This window comes from Carassius carassius, chromosome 36, assembly GCF_963082965.1.
Source record: "Carassius carassius chromosome 36, fCarCar2.1, whole genome shotgun sequence".
Taxonomy (NCBI): domain Eukaryota; kingdom Metazoa; phylum Chordata; class Actinopteri; order Cypriniformes; family Cyprinidae; genus Carassius; species Carassius carassius.
This window is the reverse complement of record NC_081790.1, coordinates 10,312,913-10,332,635: the sequence shown is the minus strand read 5'-3', so window position 1 is coordinate 10,332,635 and position 19,723 is coordinate 10,312,913. Positions and strand designations below refer to the sequence as shown.

Below are 19,723 nucleotides of genomic sequence, written 5' to 3'. Positions count from 1 at the left end.
GATTTAAATCGGTGAATTTAAGCTGTAAGCTGTTAATTGATGAGAACACAGGGTCACGCTTCAGAAAGCATGTGAACAGAATTTCTCCTTGCGCTTGAGCGGACACATACTAAATTACCTCAAAATTCTAATACATTTTTCTCATGAACACAATTGATTATGTCTTGAAGAAAATGTAATTAGAAAAGAAATCTAATAATCTAATGCATATTATTATATCTGCATCCAGTCTTAAAGTAACAGCAGTCTATAAAAATCTGACAACAAAACAGCTTTAGCAAAGATTAACCTACCGGTATATTTAATTTATACACTAAACAATTTGCAGTGTTAACTTATTTCACACTTTATTACATTTCTATATCTGAATATTCTTGTTAGACCTAACTTTTATAACTTGTTCTTATTTCATCACAAATTATTCACTTTATTCAATGTTTTATTATTTATTTATTTTTTAAGCAGGGACAATGCAGAATTACACTGCAGATGCTCTACTACAGGCTTAAAGCTAGTGTGCAGCAACAGTCCCTGGTTAGGCTTTTAAAATAAACAATTCAGGTTTGTTTGGATGGTTTACATGTACACTGAATATTAATTAAGAATCCAAAATAATACCTGAAAATGTAACATCACTAACTATTTCTATTACCTTTTGGTCGATCTTAATTGTAAAACCACTCATGTCTTTCCTTCTTATCGAGAAACAAGCACAAAATCTTTTTTGAATGATTTATTTAGGAAATCCCACCCAATAATTGAACTAGATTTATGATTTCAGACTTCCTCAAACAATTTTCAGATTTTTTTGTGCACCAAGTTTGCTGCTTATTGTTTAACTAAACTCAACCCTCTGAAGACTTTGTGCTGAATGGTTTGTGCTGTTTTTCCTCACTGGGACTGATTTGGAGCATCTTCTGATTTAATAAATGTAAAGAAAAATTGAAGCACTGCTTGCTTTTCTGATTTCTCTTCTGCCTTCCCTAGGTTACACTACCTGACTCCTGAGTTACTCCTGACATCTGTCCCTGTATAAACCATACATGCTGTGAGATCTCCTCTAAAGTTGCTCTCTCTGCAGGATCACGAGTCAGGCACCGGTTTATCAAATCCTGGCATTCTGGATAAGTTTTCACAAGAGAGCTGGTTAGTCACGTGTGTCACGCTAACGATGTGATGTTTGAAGATTTGTTTAACAATACTATAGTCTTTGTGTTATTGTTAGTTATCAGTTCTCTTACCTCTGGATAATGTGTGGTCAATCGTCACATTGGCTATCATTCTGTCAAATGCAGTCTTAAAGGGCTTATTTCCGGTGACCATTGAGTATAGCACAGCGCCCAGACTCCAGACTGTTGTTGGTCCTGCGTGATATTCACTAGGGTACTCTGGTGGGTGGCAACCTCCTGTTCACGGAAGCAAGAGATTTTACATTGAACAAACATTTAATTTTTCTGTTTTTACATATCTATTCTTATAATTAGTAAATACATCATATGATCATTGAATCAGTACACAGGAGACTGAAATCTTACTAGAGCTTATTGTAAGCATTAAGACAAAAATCCAGCTCACCTAAATGTCCATTTTCAAAGCCAGAAGGATTGACGAGGCAACTGCCGCCAAAGTCTATTAATTTGAGTTCCATCGTCGATGTATTGACCAGCATGTTGTCTTCTTTAATGCTGCAATGGAAGACCTCCCGGTCAAGACAGTGCTTTGCTCCGAGGACCGCTTGGATCATCAGGCCACGAGCCAGTGATTCATTTAGTCGTGGCCTTTTGTCGATGAGGAATCTGCGCAAACTCTTGCAGGGACATGGATACTCCAGAATGAGGATGTAATCATCTTCCTCTTCAAACCATTCCAGCATATACACTATGTATGGACTTAGCGGGGGCTGTTTCATCACCAGATTTATAGCCACTTCTTCAAACACTGGCTCAAAACATCCAAGCTACAAAAACAAAATCAATAGAAAGGTAGTTCACTATAAGTATGTTTAATTGCTTTTCCACCAGCGGAGTGAACAGTTCTAAGAACAGTAAGGAACAGTTCCAGTAATGTTTCCACTTGAAGTCGGTCCAGTGGTAGAAAAGCAGATTTAGAAATTCTCACAAACTTGTATTTAGATCAATTTGATTAATTTAGATATATTTATAAAGTTTTGCCAACTTGCAATTTTTATATTATTGTCGCTTGTCCTCTTTGGAATAGATTTGATGGCGACCTGTAAAAAATAAAATAAAAAAGGATAAACAAAAATGCCTAAATCAATCATATTAATTAATTAATATAAAAGACTGAATATTCTCATTAACACAATTTTTTATAATAAATAAATTAATTTATTAAAATGTTTTGATTAAAGCCCTCATCAAACTGATATATGTGGTGAATACAGCAAAAGTGATTGTACCTTCTGGCCATCAGATTTCCGGATCCCCTCATACACAGAGCCATTGCCTCCTTTTCCAATTAACCTTCCCCATTCATAAAGTTCACCAAATGGAACTGCAAAAATACAAAAAGAGCATGTTAATTTACATGGACTTCAGTGGCAGTAGTGGGTGTGAATTGGCAGACAGAATAAACTGGTATGAGGTATCTGACATGCAACAAATGTATAAAAAAATTTAACTAGACAAAGGTGCAAAAACTAATATGGGCAAGAACAAGAAATGGCTGTCAAACAGAAAACATTTACGAGTTGCTGGAGGAATGTATGGAACTGGATCTCCAATGCGTCGTCTTCTCCTGAAAACACTCTGGACAGGCCAAGGTGGCAATGTACGAGGAACAACTGGATTCTGCAGAGCCGTGGGCTTGAGGACAGATAGGTCCGGCTGAGGATCATCTGGATCCTGCAGAACTGCTGGCTTGAGAACAGATGGATCTGGCTGAGGGTCCACTAAATTTGTGTTAGGCTGTGGCAGAAGAGGCCCCACTTCATTGTTTTGTGTTGCACATTTTACAGTCTGCCACATTCTTTTAAATAAACCCAATGATGCTTTTCTTCTTCTGCCTTTTTTTTTTAAGAAAAAAATTAAACAGAGAAACACAAGAGTTAGAAATTACCAACAGATTTCAGAAGTCAAATATTAAAGCTAGATTTCAAGAAAATATACATATATTTTTAAACACCAAAACTAAGACCCATGCAAGCAGAGAGAAAGGAGGGGTCCCCAGAACATGATTTAAACCACAGCCATTTGGACACAAACCTTCTTGATGGTCAGTTTTCACCCTCTACTCTTCTTTGCCGATGTATTTTCATGCTTTCACATTTCGAAGTATTTTCATGCTTTGTGTACGCAAACAATTGGGCTGTTAATGTTACAGATACTACTGCTAAAGGGGCTCACATGATAATTTTCGCTTCTGCTCCGAATGCAACTGAATCGAATGGTGATCCATCAATCTACGAACTCCTGGCACTGTGACGTCATGGAATGTTTCTTCTTTTTTTACAAAGCGTCTTTTAAACAATGCATTATATTTATAAGCATAAATATGTTATGTTTATATTTAGTTATTTAAGTTAAATGGACACAAAGCATCGTAAATCAAGAAGAATATTTTTTTGTCGATACTACACACAATGCAGAGGGTGAACCAAACCTAGGGAAAGGCTAAAATTAGCCTAATGTTATTTTAATTTATTAACTATGCATCATCATTAAAATATTATTACTAATTATAACGCTTTCATCACCACAGTTATTTAGACCTGAGTAAATTACATACAGAAAGCAAGCAAATAACATTTACATGATTTAAGCACACAAAATCTCACCTTATAATGAAGCTAAACTGTTAAATAAATTTCATTCTTACATCGTATAAATTTCTGCGCTTTATTGTTTATGATGAGAATTTGCACAGGCACTCAACAAAACTGCCATTTCAGAGATGACTAATCAGGACGCCTCTAATTGGCCACTGAATTCATTCGTCTCTTGCTAACATTGAAACCTTTTTTACGGTCCATGTTTTAAACGTATAGTGAAAAGCGCTATAAATTAAAATAAACGTGAAATGAATTGAAGTTAAAACGTCTCAGCTGCAGCTCTCCCATTCAGATGGACAATCTCTCGTACTACTCCGAACTCCGAAGAACTGCTGATTCTGAACCTCATCCGACTCTTCACGTTCATTCATACGAACTATTCAAAAGAACCGATTCTCAGAAATGAGTCGGACTTCCCAACACTCAAAAGACAGTTGGTTCACAACAAAGCTCCTTTAATTCCGTATATCAAGATAAATACAACAGCACTTCAAGTAGCCTCTTTAGCAGAGGATTTTGTCACAAAACAAAATGATTGAGTCAGATCTCATTATGCGCATGCGCATTAATGTCACGTCAACCAGATGCCGCTGTCATGACAATGCAGTTTCCGAGAGTGCAGCAGTTGAAAGCAAAAATGTCTGCAAAAGATGAAAGCAAAGTTGGGACGGTCAAATCTGAAGAGGTATGATAACGCTCATAGAAAAAGCAAACTAGAGAAGTACATTTTATAAACAGACCTTTTGTTGGCTTGAGAATAGATAGACGTGTGTCTGTTTTGAATGTCATTTTTGACAGTTGGAGTTTGAGTCGTGGCTCTCTCAAGCCAACATAACTTTTCTGGCTTGAACTTTGTTCAACATTCTGATCGACTATTAACTTGTTTATTATTATTCTGAGACTCTTTTTGCGTTATAGCCTAACACTTTTAAACAAGATTTCAAAATCTACTTCCATACATTACTCATACACTCATCTCAGCTCTTCCATTCTCATCTTCACACTCATGATTGGCAAATTTTCCATTAAAGTGTAACCAGTGCCGTCTGCACATGTATATAATTTTACATTTTCTGTATTCTCATTTCATTTGTATCAACAGAAAAGCAGCGATAATATTATTTATTATCCATTATTTAAAAACGTTATTCCATGGTCTGTCTGAATACTGATTTCTGATTGGCTGGCAGGTATGCAGCAAAACTGTTTAATAGTTCCATGTCAGTTTAATCACAGTTCTACTGTATATTATTGCCCTGCTTTAATTGATTGCCGTGCACACACATCACGCGCGCACACACACACACACACTCACAGAGGGAGAGAGAGTTCAGAAAGCAAGTTTTCCTTTCTCTTTGGAGTGTTACAATCTGTTTGTGAATAGATAAGAAACCTAAAGATGCAAAGACTAAAGTCCCAAACCCAAAGAGATATTCTTTATAAAAGTTAAGACTAGTTCACGCCCTCCTAAAATGGCCAGTTAAACACGCCCCCACATGTCTAAGTCACTGTGTGGGAAGATTTTCATAACGCCGCCCAAATGTTCACACAAAGAAACAAGGCATTACTTTGATTTTTGCTGTAGTATTGTTACTGCGACTGTAACGGAGGCCAGCGAGTAAGCGCTGTGCAGGTAAACCTCACTCCCATGATCTCAAGAGGCGCACTAGCGACTGACAATGATGGCTGCATGCACTCATTTAGCCTCCTTGTAAAGCCTGTGTTATACTTTTCACATGAGCAATGGACTGACTGACTGACTGAATGGAATGACGTGGACTACTTGTATTTATACTAACGAAAGTATACACTGATGGTCCGCTCTGCCACAAACGTGAACAAACAATTGCCCAAAATTATTGCACATCCGGCTGTCTTTATATTGTTTTATTGACAGATTGTACAGGTTCGACACAGCCTGTGCATCTCTAATGGTGCACTCTAAAGTTACGCGCAGTCACAAAAAAATTACCCGCTCAAAGCCTCGGAACAAGGACTAGGTGTGGCGGTGAGCATCTGGGGGAGAGGGGTTACACCGTTGCATGTTGTGAAGACGCTGTGTGTTTCGTTGAAATCATCACACAACTAGAAATCAGAACAGTTCAACCCAAATATTCAGATGTGTGCAGCACATTTTATGGAGGACTTTCCTGAACCTGGGAGAGTAGACTACAATTCCGGCTATTCTGACTCACAGTCTGTAAGTACATTTACATATTCAAAGAATTTGCCACGGATGATACAAAAGCGAGTAGCACTTATTGTTTGTCCTTTCTCTGATTACAAATGCAGATATCATTTTATGTTTATGTGGCGCGATGCAACACGTACTATACTGTATAAGTCATTATAATCCGTAATATTGTCCCCACTGGATTCAACAAATGCCCCGTTTATAATGGGCTTTAATGTTTTTGTCTTGTTGCGCCTGGAGACCGCATCACAGTATGGTAAGGGGAGTAACATTTCCATCTCACTGAGGTATTCAGCCAATCACAATGCACTGGATAGCTGGCCAATCAAGGCACACTTCGCTTTTCAGACCGATGAGCTTTGTAAAAATCAACACGTTTCAGAAAGACGGGGCATAGAAGAGAAACAATAAATGTACATTATGTGGAAAATGTGTTTTTTGAACCTTAAACTGCATAAACACATTTCAATACACCAAATAAGGATCACCAAGTAATTTAGCAACATAATATGAACCCTTTAATAAAATAGCCTAGATACTAGATTGCTACATTATATTCCTCAACAGCGATGTGGTAAAATCTCTGTTTTTGAACTAATAAATTTTTTGTAAAGAGACGCGCAGACGCAGGTAAAGCACAACTGTCATCTATCTCTCTCTCTCGCTCTCTATTTCTTTCTCTTGATCGATAATTAATTGAAATAAATGCTATAATTCAAATTAATGTGATCTTACCGCATGATTTCATCTCTGTGTCTGATCTGATGTGGGCAGAATGCTAGAGCTAACGAACCGTAACTTACGATTTTTACCCTTCTGGTCAAATATTGCGCTGCAAAGAGCAATAGTTTTAACTTGTCTATGACTTGACAAATGACCATGGGATAAGCGGGATAATCAACAACTTGCCATGCATTAAAGGATTTTTAAATACCCTTCGTGGAGGCCTCCACATCATGCATTTAAAATCATTTAATGCACGGTAAACCATTGATTATCCCTTATATATCTGATTGTTAAATCTGGAAGTTGAGATTTCAGATATTCTATAGCAGTGGAAGAGTCTTGATCCTATGGGTAACATTACTGCTATTACTATTAGTTATTACTATTACTTTAAACACTATTTGCTTTTTTAAAAAACAATGTTTTGCAGGACAAAGCAACTCAAACCAGTCCACCAAATTCCACCAAGTTCGCCAACTTCGGTGCAACAGCCAGCCAGGTGAGAAAATCTTTTCATTTGCTGGTGTATTATTTTGATCAATATTTTGTGTTAGACCTGCAGCAAAACAGAACTATTTATTACGGTTGAGTATGGACACATACAATGTTAGCATGTCCTGCTCTTTCTGCAGTGGGAAATCTATGATTTTTACCAAGAGGAAATTAAGAGGCGGGACCAATCAAGTCTTCAGTCCATAAAGGAGGAAGAATTTGAAGATTCACAAATTAAGGTTATGTTGTAACAAACTGCATACACTTTCATCAAGAAAATGACTTATCTTTTATAACAAATCCCTTCTTGTGCTTATAGACCTATGATATTGCCCATCTGGCTGGGCTGGCCAGGTACATGGAGGGTAAGGTGTTTCACAGGGCATATGCAGACATTTTATATGGTAATTATAAGAAATTATTTATTTTCACTGCTCCACCCATAATTTTAGATTACAGACAGATGGACAGATATTAAAAAGAGCATGTCTTTTTCTTATGTAAAATGTCTTTATATCCAAACCCCAGATTTCAAGCATTTTGAGGATGCATCTGATGAATTCAGAGGAGAGAAGGGCACTTTGCTCCCTTTGTGGAAATTCGAGTATGATATAGCCAAAAGTCTGTCTGTGACTGCCCTCTGCTGGTGAGTTTCACACTGTATTAAAAAAATGCAGTCATAAGTGAAATAAAAATCACTTCTTTGAGTGGCATTTGGATTTTTTTTATTTCTAGGGATCAAAAACACAACGATCTGTTTGCTGTTGGTCTTGGGTCACGTACGTTTACTATTTACCGGCATATACAAGCAATCATTTGTACAAGCTCTGAAATGTTTTTCATCTGTCCCTTTCAGATGTATTTACTCAGCAGGGGGTTGGCATGCTTGTCTTGTACACCCTGAGGAACCCCAATTACCCAGAATTCATCTTTAACACTGTCTCAGGCATAATGTGTGTAGATATTCATGAGGATCTGTCCCACCTGGTGGCTGTAGGTTTGTATGATGGCTGTGTTGCGGTATATAACCTAAGGAAAAAGAGTGATGAGCCCTTTTGGAACAGCAGAGCCAACCCTGGCAGACATAAAGGTGCTGTGACACAGGTATGGATGAGGATGTGACAATGAAGTCACGTAAAACAATTCTGGTAAACCTTTACTACCTAAAGTATGAGATGACAGTGGACCTGTATGTTTAATACAATGTTCAGAATAGTACCATTCTACTTCTACTAGTTCAGAAATTTGGAGTAATTGTAGTACTGTTTACTATGTCTAATATCAACATATTTACTGAAATGTGCAGTACACAACCAGAGCATGCTCTGTAGTGTGTTGTGATCCCACAATACAGTGCAACTATGCTATAGGATATACTATTGTTTAAAATACTTACATAAATATACACTCCTGTGATGCTTGGTTGATCAGAAAGTCTTGGCTGTACTGTGTTTTATGTTTCATTGGCTTCATTACAGGTGAAGTGGCAGAAAGATGATTTGGACAGTAATCACAACTTCATCTCTGTGTCTGCTGATGGACGACTGGTGTCTTGGACTCTGGTAAAGGTACAGAAGGAAATATCTAAAGCTTGATTCTAAAGCAAGCCATTATTTTATGAGGTTGTCTGATGCCAGTCATTTGAATTTTAGCATGAACTAGTCTTCACAGACATGACCAAGCTGCCAGTCCCAGACACAATTCCTGAAAACCTTAAGGATGTCTTTTCCACAGGTATGAACCATCTTACCACACTGGTCAGTAATTACAAGTATGTAATACAAGTATTTAATAATGCTCCATTATTAGCAGCTTCATTGCACAACCGATATGAACAAAATGATATTTATAAAAACATGCAGTGATGATGTGAGTGGGGGTTTCTCTCAGTATAAGGACAGGGGCTCTTCAGCTGTGACTACTGTATATTCACAATATTCTGTATTTTCTCAATATTTAGATTTTTTTTCACCCTCAGATTCTTCAAATAGTTGTATCTCAGCCAAATATTGTCCTATCCTAACAAACCAATCAATGGAAAGTTTATTTATTCGACTTTCAGATCATACATAAATCTCAATTTAAAAAAATGTACCCTTATGACTGGTTTTGTGGTCCATGGTCACATTTTTTAGAAATCACAGAACAGAAGGATAATGTCATACTGAATACATGTGCTAATGATAAAAAATTAATTAATTCATTAATTGCATGTATTCATTATTATAATACTCACTGAAGTCATTTTCTTTATGGTACTAGTTGGAACAAATCTGGACTTCCACAAACAAAAGGACAATTTTCTTGTTGGCACAGAGTATGGAAAGATTCACAAGGTCAGTCATACACCATCACAGGCAAGATGATCATTTACACCAAGGCCAATCATACAATTAATCCACTAACCTTATATTTTACATTAACAAATACCCTGTAAAAATCCTGCTCTCTGAAGACCTGCAGTCTTGAGTCATCTCATTGTTCTGTGTTAGAATCTGAGAGAAGGAGCTTGTTGTGTTTGTGGTGGTTGTCTCCTGCTGAGCAGTCTCTGTCTATAATATCCCTGTCATCAAACAAGGAAGTATTCTTATTAGCTGCCTGTCTCTTCACTGCTAAATGAAGTAGTAAAACAAATGCACACTGTTTGGGGAGACTAAATGAGGAAACATTATAACTGTACACTCTCTTAAGTGTGATTTATAGAGATTGTGTGGTTATTATGTCTCTGTATTGTTATTACAGCAGCACGGGGAGGCATCAGCTAATAACATTCCGTCTCTGTCTCTCCTTCTATATTTATATTTTTCACTCTGTCAGCCAGGGGTAGACAAGCGTTCACACTATTTATTTTGACAGACCAGACAGTTTTGTTTCTCATCTGTGTGCTTTACTTTGCTCTTTATGGCTTTTTTCTTCTAAATTACAAACATCACATGCAAAAACTACTTAGTCCTACTGACAACATCCTTCCACTTCTACACACACACACACACACACGATGCTGTTAATTCCACCTATCAAAACAAAGGTATTTGCCACTCACATGTATTATGGAAATAATCATATATGCATCATGTTAAGGCAACATCCTTTAAAGTTTAGCAGATGCTGCAGGATTAATTAATTAACAAAAAATTCCTTTGCAAGGAATTTTTTAAATATCACTATTATTTCTGCAAATGCTATTCATAACCACCAGTGGATAGATCAGCAGTGTAACAGGAGCAAGAGGCTGTGTATAAAACAGCAGTTTTGTAACATTAATTTAACAAATAATGAGTTTGTGTTTTACAGGGCTCCAAACTCTATAATAAGTTTGCAGAGACATATGATGCCCACTTCATGACTGTCACTTGTGTGAAGTGGAATCCCTTCCATTCTGATGTCTTCATCTCTTGTGGCTGGGACTGGATGGTCAAAATTTGGGATCAAACTATGAAGTAAGAGCACCATTCCCTACAGCGCTACGTCTACATGCAGCCTTTTTCAATTTAAATAATTATTTACAATTATCTTACTTAAATGTTTAATCAGTCAATCTATTTATGTTTTTATAATTTATGCAATTATGCGAGTCATTTTGATATTGTGATATTGTGGACTTCCGGTATAGCCATGAAGGCGTGAGGTCGAAGGAAGAAGGGCTCCCGACCTACATTTTCAAACTAAACTTGTTACACACCATTTAGCGTCAGTCATTTTTGATATACGCGTTAGAACATTGCTTGGTGAATTATGAGTCACACTAAGCAGAAGCAACCGCACCCCTCAGCCCCACCGACCACGAGAGCTAATGCTAGCATTGCCGGTAAGTTAGCAACCATGGCCGCTACCTCTAATCTCGAAAAACAGGCCATGACGGAAACTTCTGAATCTGTCTCCATGGACCAGTTGATCTCTGAATTAACTAAACAGCGCATCAGTATCAGGGAAGACATTTCTGACTTGATTCGGGAATCTATTGGTCCTTTACAAAGCTCTGTAAATGCACTGAGAGAGACTGTGGATGGCTTTCAAAGCCGTTTGGTCGCGACAGAATCCCTGGTTGGGGAGAATTTTGAAAAACTGACAGTGGCCGAAAACACAATAAAAACTTTGCAAGCGCAGAACACATCTCTCATTGACCGCATTGAAGATTTGGAGAATAGATCGCGAAGGGCAAACCTGAGGATTGTGAACATTCCAGAAGGGAGCGAAAACGGTCAAGATCCTGTTACGTTCATTTCTGAGATGCTGCTAGAGGTGACGGGCACGGAGGTCTTCGACAAGCCACCAGCACTTGAGAGAGCGCATCGATCACCCGGTCAAAAGCCAGCTGATGGCCGTAAACCACGTCCATTTGTGGTGTGCTTTCACAGGTTTCAAGAAAAGGAGCAATTACTGCGATGGTCAAGGCGGCATGAGGCGAAATACAAGGGGAATCCAGTCAGAATCTACCCAGATCTCAGCGCTATGCTGTCAAGGAAACGCGCGTCTTTCAACGGCATTAAGCAGTCACTCTATCAGAAGAGCATTCGATTTCAATTGCTCTACCCGGCTCGTCTGAGAGTGACTTTTAATGAAGAAACTTTCATATTCAACACACCGGAGGAGGCGAAACAGTTCTACGATCAACGCATCAATGTTTAGGATTTCCTGGATTTTTTATTTAATTATTTTCTTACGCTCAAGGTCTCCCTTTTGAGCGAAGGATGACGGATAATTATTTGATTTTTCTTGAGACGGTTGAAAAAGGTATAAATACTTTAATTTTTTTGTGACTTTGAAAATAGTTTGTTGTTCTAAACCTAACTCAAACAAGCTGATGGTTTTGTGACATAGACACACTCCACCGAGTTAAGTTAAAAGTGTTTTAAACACTAATAATGCTTCATAAGGGTAACGGTCGGGTTGCTCCCTATAGGTTGGAATGGTTTTAAGTCAGTTGAGGGACTACTGGGGGTTTGATAATAGGGGCCTGCAATTTGTCTTTGTTCTTGAGACAAATATAGGAAAAGTTCAGTTTCGTCTGGGTTGGGATGGTAACCGCCAAGGGTTTTTTTTTTTTTTTTTTTTTTTTTTTTTTTTTCTTTACTTGCCTGGCATGCAATGGAGACGTGGTCTTATTCATTATTCCTTTATATCCTAATGATTGATTAATGTGTGATTCAAATAGTACAGGAGGGTCTACTATTCGGTTCACTAGCTGGAATGTTAAAGGTATGAATGGGCCAAATAAAAGAGCTCGTATCTTTGCTCATCTTAAAAAATTAAAAACTGAAATAGCATTCCTGCAAGAAACACATTTACAGATATCAGATCATATGAGACTCAAAAAAACATGGATTGGGCAAGTCTTTCATTCCCACTTCAACAGTAAAGCAAGAGGAACAGCGATTTTAATACATAAGAAAGTACAGTTTTACCCTTCCAAATGTGTTTCAGATCCTCAGGGTCGATTTGTTATTGTGACAGGTGATTTGTTTCACACCCCTGTTGCCCTGGTATGTGTCTATGCCCCCAATTGGGACGATGTTAATTTCATTCATAAAATTATCTCACTTTTACCCAACTTAAACTCACATCGATTAATTTTTGGCGGGGATCTGAATTGTGTTATTAACCCAATTCTAGATCGTTCGAATCCGAAATCCATGCTCCAGTCTAAAATGTCCCAAGCTCTCTCTACTTTCATGGCACAAACGGGCTGTCTGGATCCGTGGAGATTTTTATTCCCGCAAAAGAAAGAATTCTCTTATTTTTCCCCTGTCCATTCTTCATACTCAAGAATAGATTATTTTTTTATAGATAAAACAATACTTCCTTTAGTGGAAAATACTCAATATTCAGCAATTATAATATCAGATCACGCACCATTACTTCTTGACCTTCGTTTTATTCAACATTTTACACAGCGCCCTACTTGGCGACTAAACTCTACTCTGTTGGCAGATAAAAATTTCCACAAACATATATCAGTGGCGATAGATAACTTCCTGCACACAAATGATTCAGAAATGGTATCACCACTGACTTTATGGGAGACATTTAAAGTTGTCATTAGAGGTGAAATTATATCTTATTCTGTATCCAGTAATAAAAAGAGAAATGCAAAACTACAACAACTAATTGATTCGATAGAAAAATTAGATCAACAACTCTCTCTATCCCCTTCTGATGAACTGCTTAAAAAGAGAGTGGAAATTAAAGCACAATATGATCAGATATCAATTGAAAAGACTCAACAAAATCTGCTTTGGTCTAAAGGGAATTTTTATGAACATGGGGAAAAAGCGGGCCGTTTATTATCACATCAGATAAAGTGTCAATCAGCTTCCAGGTTAATTCCACAGATTCGCAACGCATCACAACAACTGACAGTGGATCCTAAAGAAATTAATGAAACTTTTAAAACATTTTATTCAAATTTATATACTTCAGAATTTCGTGGGGATTTATCAGGCATGTCAACCTTTTTGAAGGACCTGAATACCCAGACTATTAATCCAGATCATAAAGATAGATTAGAACAACCAATTGAGCTGCAAGAAATTTTAGATTCTATTAAAGCAATGCAAAATGGCAAAACCCCCGGCCCCGACGGTTATCCTGTCGAATTTTATAAAGCTTTTGCTCCCAAATTAGCTCCGCTTCTTCTGAGAATGTTTGAGAATTCTCTAAACAATACAGAATTGCCACCGTCTCTCACAGAGGCATTTCTTACACTCATTTTGAAGACTGGAAAAGATCCACTAGAGTGCAATTCCTACAGGCCAATCTCTTTGCTGAATGTTGATGTTAAAATTCTTGCCAAATTGTTGGCCTCTAGAATAGATACTGTTATACCAGAAATAATATCCCAAGATCAGACAGGCTTTATTAAGGGTCGCCACTCATTCACCAACTTAAGGAGGCTTCTTGGTATTCTGTATTCTCCTGCATCCAGGGAGGTCCCAGAGGTGGTGGTATCCCTGGATGCGGAGAAGGCATTTGATAGAGTGGAGTGGAGCTATCTATTCGCAGTATTGGAGAAATTTGGTTTTGGTCCAAAATTCATATCCTGGGTCCAATTGTTGTATTCTAATCCTAAAGTATCTGTTATAACAAACAAAATACGTTCACAATTTTTTCCAATACTAAGGGGTACGAGACAGGGTTGCCCTTTAAGCCCTCTTCTTTTTGCATTAGCAATAGAGCCACTTTCCATTATGCTTAAATCCTTGCAGTCTATACAGGGCATTGATCGAATGGGGATGGAGCACAGGGTTTCTTTATATGCGGATGACCTTCTGTTATACATTTCAAATCCAGTTGAAAACGTCCCAAAAATAGTGCGGAAACTATCCATTTTTGGCAGTTTTTCAGGATACAAACTTAACCTTTCTAAAAGTGAATGTTTCCTGATTAACCCTCTTGCTTTACAAATCAATGCGGCATCCCTCCCATTTCGCATCTCTCAATCTGGTTTTAAATATTTAGGAGTCCATATTACTCGTACTTTCTCAGGTTTATATGCAAAAAATTTTTTACCACTCATTAGTAATATTAAGTCTGATCTTCAGAGATGGGATGCATTGCACTTGTCTCTAGCAGGCAGAGTAAATTGTATAAAAATGAATATCTTACCTAGATTTTTATACTTATTTCAGTCACTTCCAGTTTTTCTGCCAAAAACATTCTTCCGTTCTGTAAATAAACCCATACTATCATTCTTGTGGGGGGGAAGGAACCCTAGAATTCGCAAGGAGCTCCTTGAAAGGCAAAGGCCCCAGGGAGGCTTAGCTCTACCTAATTTTATGGGCTATTACTGGGCTGCAAATCTTCAAAAAATTATTTGTTGGTATACGTCCCCTGAGGTTGATTGGTGTAAGGCGGAGGCAAATACTTGTATTTCTACATCGCTTTCTGCTCTAATAACAATGAAGCTACCATTCTCTCCCTCTAAATACTCATCGAGCCCAGTTGTACGTTCTACACTTAAAATATGGTCACAGTTTAGACAAAGGCATAAACTCAGTAACTCTTCTATGCTAAGCCCTCTCTGTAATAATCATTTGTTTCCTGCTGGTAAAATAGATTTAACGTATGCACAATGGCAGAGGGTAGGCTTGGCCAGGTGTAGTGATTTTTATATAAACAGCACATTTGCCAGTTTTAATGACCTCTCAGAGAAATTCCAGCTGTCACAGTCCAACCTATTCCGTTACTTTCAAGTCCGACACTTTGTTCAAGCTCAGAGCTCAACTTTTCCTGACTTGCCACCTACTTCACTATTGGATAAAATTTTACAATCTCCTACTTTTCTTAAAGGTCAAATTGCAGCAATATATAAGATGGTTATGTCCTCAAATGATGTTTTAATTGACAGAACAAGAGGTGAGTGGGTAAAGGACATAGGGAGTGAAATACCTGACGAAATTTGGGATGAGGCTCTTAGTAGAGTAAATGGATCAACCTCGTGTGCACGCCTTAGCCTTATACAACTTAAAGTCCTTCATCGCGCCTACTACACAAAATATAGACTTTCAAAAATTTACCCAAATGTTGATGATTTGTGTGACCGATGTAAAGGTGACAAAGTAGACTTTTTTCATATGTTTTGGGCTTGTGAAAAGCTGAGTGACTATTGGACATTCATATTTAAAACTTTAAATGAGGCCTTTAATTTGGATGTAAAACCCAGTTTTGAAATTGCTATTTTTGGAGTACCAGAATATGGAGTATCACTGACAAATAAATTAAAAAATGTTATTGCTTTTGCCACCTTACTGGCGAGGAGAAGAATACTATTGGAGTGGAAGTCTACAAGCCCCCCTAAAGCCTCAATGTGGTTATGTGATCTAGTGTCATACTTAAAATTAGAAAAAATTAAATATTTAATGAAAGGATCTGTCCAAACTTTTTATAAGACTTGGCAACCCATGATTACACATTTTGAGAAGATGAAGACTCTCACACTTATTGATCAATGTTAAATATTAATAACCAATTGGAGTTTTGCTTTATAATTGTGTAAGGACCACGAATATGTTAGGAAATTGTATTATTGGCTATGTATTTGTATTTTTTTTAATTATTATTATTATTATTATTATTTTTATTTATTTATTTATTTTTATTATATATATATTTTTTTTTTTTTTATTTATTTATTTATTTATTTATTTATTTTTTTTTATTGATGTTATGAGTATTATTATTGTCTTAACCTTTATGTAATGTATGGTTAATTATTTTGGCGGAAAGGGTTATAAAGGGGGGAAAAGCTATAACTTAAATTGTATGAAACTTTCTGTTAATTCTTTAAAAAGTTTATAAATAAATGATGGAAAAAAAAAAAAAGATATTGTGATATTGTGAAATTTGACAGCACCAACAGGTCTCACCAACAGGTCAAACATCTTCTCACTCTTTCTGGGTAGGCTAATCAAGCGCTGCACTGCCTGTGTAATATTGATACCTTGATAAAAACTCTGGCTCTTAACTCTTTCTTAGGCAACATTGTTTAGGGCTGTTCCGTTCATTAGACTGTTGACATAGTATTGTTCTTATATACAGTTTGTAGTTGTTGATATATAGGTTTTTTTTCTGATATGACATTTTGCACCAATAGATCATTCCGTGTAGCAAGTATAACTGGCAGGCACCTGCCTTTTCGGCCTCTGACCTTTTGGCGCTGACATTTTGTAATTTTCTTTATTTAAATTAGGCCCATGGCATCAATTGTCATTTAAGCGTGTAACCGACATATCCAATTAAGTTCTAATTCTCTGAGAGTGCACAAGCCCCTCCACCATACAGTATCTCAAATAATATTAACAACTTTTGGTTATGTTGACTACGTGTGCCAAAGAAATATTAGGTGTTTATTTCAAGAATAGAAATGTAGCTCATATTTGCACCCCAAACAACTAATCTTTACTCTACTATTGCACACAGCCTGTTTTATTAAGGTGTCCAAGTATCAAAATCTGTATGGCTAAGCTGATGATTTGCGATGCATAATGTGACACTAAAGACTGAAGTATTGGTTGCTGAAAATTCGGCTTTGCCATCATAGGAATAAACTACATTTTAAAATATATTAAAATAGAAAAGAGTAATTTTTAAATTGCAATATTATACCTTTTACTGTATTTTTCATTGAATAAATGCAGCCTTGGTGAATGTAAGAAAGCAGTGTATATTAATCTTCCCGTACTAAAAAAGTGTGTTGCTGTAAAGTTGAAAACTGATCGAGAGTGGCAGGCAGCTCCTGCACAGATGCAGGCAGTGATATACAGAGAATGGTGTACATACAAATGCCAGCGGATAAATTCCTCTGTCAACTCAAAAGTGTCAAGCACTCCGCTTTAATTGGGATTATGTGGTACTACTGATTCTCTCTTATTCTTACTGATTGTGACAGTCTTGTTGATGCTTTTAAAGCATGGCCCAAACATGCCTCTGTTATTTTTCACAATCACACAATTAAACACAAGTTACTGCGACAGGCCACATTTGAACAAAGTCTCTGGATCTCTCTCTCTCTATCTGAATGCCTACATTAGATGAATTCAGAATGGGATCACTGTCGTTTCTGTTAGAGCTCAATTTGAACTGAATAGTAGTTTATAAAAGTAACAATAGATGTCTTTCACAGGTCTCCCATGTTCACCTTTGAATTGGAAATTGGAGCTGCTGTGACAGATGTAGCCTGGGCTCCATATTCCTCCACTGTCTTTGCTGCTGTCACCACTGAAGGAAAGGTAAACAGCACAACCGACTCATACATAATAGTAAAATCCACAATTGCTGCATTCTAAGGCTAAGACAAATTCTGTTTTGATAATAATATCAAAAATAATCAATAATCATACATTCAATTTCCAAAATTTACTAATGAGTATCTAAGCCTGTATCCTGTGTCCCCCATCTCCCGTCTCTGGCTTCTGCTAGAGCAGAGACTATTCTTAGGTGGGCAGCATGATACATGAATGACAATGAGGATGATGGGTTTACTATTAAATTTAAAATCCATTATCTTATGCTTGATGATTGCAAGAGAATACGTTATAGAGGTGCTAATTACACTGAAAATATCAAACCATAATCAAACTATAAATATTAATGCAAAGACTAAAACTGCCTGCTCCTCCTCCTCCATTTCTCTCAGGTCCATGTGTTCGATCTCAGCATTAACAAATATGAGGCTCTCTGCCAGCAAAAAGTGGTGTCCAAGAAGACCAAGCTCTTCAAGATTGAATTCAACCCTGTCCATCCCATCATCATCGTGGGCGATGACCGCGGCCATGTCATCAGCCTCAAGCTCTCTCCCAACCTCCGCAAGAAGCCTAAGGTAGGAGATGAAAAATCAAATCAAATTCTTAATCGATCCTATTCCGTGCTATTCCACATGTGCTGAATTACTCTATCTGCATCTGCAAGTCAAACATAGTAATTTTAGCAAATTTATTTCACTTAATGGCCCTCTCTGGTTAGGATTTGGCTGATTATATTAATAGCTATAACTTATTAGAGCACACTGAAGATCCTTCCACTGCATATCTGTGAATATCTGAACATTAGCATTCTGCTAAGCAAATTTATCAGATGTTCTCAGAATGATTGCTAGACTCATAATCCCTTAAAACGTTGCCTAATGATTGACAGGAACAGGATAGTGTTTAATTAGAGCAAGAGCATTAAAGCAACATCTCTGCCGAGAAGTTCATCTGGTCTGGTTTAGTTCATTACAATCATAGTATGGTCAGTAACCATAGTGATCTTTGATTATTCTCCCGCGAGGAAGCAATGTGTCACTGTAATCATATCAGACAAATGTCATGTGAGATTAGAGTGAATCTCTGATGGTTTTGTTCCACCACAGCACACACAGAGGAAATAACATTGCACTAACACCTCCCTCATTACCTCCGCCGGTCGAGATGAAAACGTTTAAAGGGAGCTTCACACTGAGAAGTGTTTGTGGCACCCCTGGGTCAGTCCTCTCACTGCCAGCAGCTGACTCATCTCGTCCTCTTCATTTCTCTCTTTGGTCCACAGGACAAGAAAGGTCAGGAATTGCCGATGAGTCCGGAGGTGGAAAAAGCAAAGATGGAGCAACTGTTGAGTTTACTGAGATAGCCTGGGAACAATCAGAAGAACTGAGGCACAGCAAAATCGAAATATAAACATCTGAACTATCTATTGCCTAGAAATGAGAGAGTAGCCAAAAATAGATTTACAGCACACCTGTAATGATTGAGATAACTTTTTTATATTAAAAAACTCTAGATTTGTATGGATATTTCACTGTATTTATCTACTGTTTATTAGCCCCCCAAAAAAAGAACACAATAAAACATTAAAATTCCTCTTTCAGACACATTTCTGTTCTTGCATGTCACCTTTTATTTGTTTTCACCTGCTTATTAGCATAGTGCTGATTGCTAGCTGGTTAAGTGCAAGTACGGGGTTGCACTGAAAGGTCAGGAACAACTGAATGACTCTAAAGAGGCGACTGAGAGTTTCTTTAACTAAAACACTTAGTATAGCAGAGC

At 37.3% G+C, this 19,723-nt stretch overlaps 2 protein-coding genes across 2 annotated transcripts; one reads left to right on the top strand and one right to left on the bottom strand.

Annotated features, from left to right (window-relative positions):
* Nucleotides 1-606: 606 nt before the first annotated feature.
* On the bottom strand, nucleotides 607-3,270 carry LOC132116683 (serine/threonine-protein kinase pim-2-like). Its single transcript, XM_059525547.1, has 6 exons — nucleotides 3,225-3,270; nucleotides 2,708-3,025; nucleotides 2,420-2,514; nucleotides 1,576-2,230; nucleotides 1,242-1,406; nucleotides 607-1,120 (listed from the first exon to the last, which is right to left on the bottom strand). The coding sequence occupies exons 4-6, from the start codon at nucleotides 1,907-1,909 to the stop codon at nucleotides 984-986; spliced, it is 636 nt and encodes a 211-aa protein (XP_059381530.1). The 5' UTR covers nucleotides 1,910-2,230; nucleotides 2,420-2,514; nucleotides 2,708-3,025; nucleotides 3,225-3,270; the 3' UTR covers nucleotides 607-983.
* A 1,090-nt stretch (nucleotides 3,271-4,360) lies between these two features.
* On the top strand, nucleotides 4,361-19,544 carry LOC132116682 (dynein axonemal intermediate chain 1-like). The gene is made up of 14 exons (XM_059525546.1): nucleotides 4,361-4,475; nucleotides 7,141-7,209; nucleotides 7,343-7,441; nucleotides 7,522-7,606; nucleotides 7,731-7,848; nucleotides 7,938-7,981; nucleotides 8,059-8,306; nucleotides 8,681-8,770; nucleotides 8,855-8,936; nucleotides 9,465-9,538; nucleotides 10,497-10,642; nucleotides 17,824-17,929; nucleotides 18,337-18,519; nucleotides 19,227-19,544. Exons 1-14 carry the CDS (start codon nucleotides 4,386-4,388, stop codon nucleotides 19,305-19,307), a joined length of 1,515 nt encoding a protein of 504 aa, XP_059381529.1. The 5' UTR covers nucleotides 4,361-4,385; the 3' UTR covers nucleotides 19,308-19,544.
* The last annotated feature ends 179 nt before the right edge of the window (nucleotides 19,545-19,723 follow it).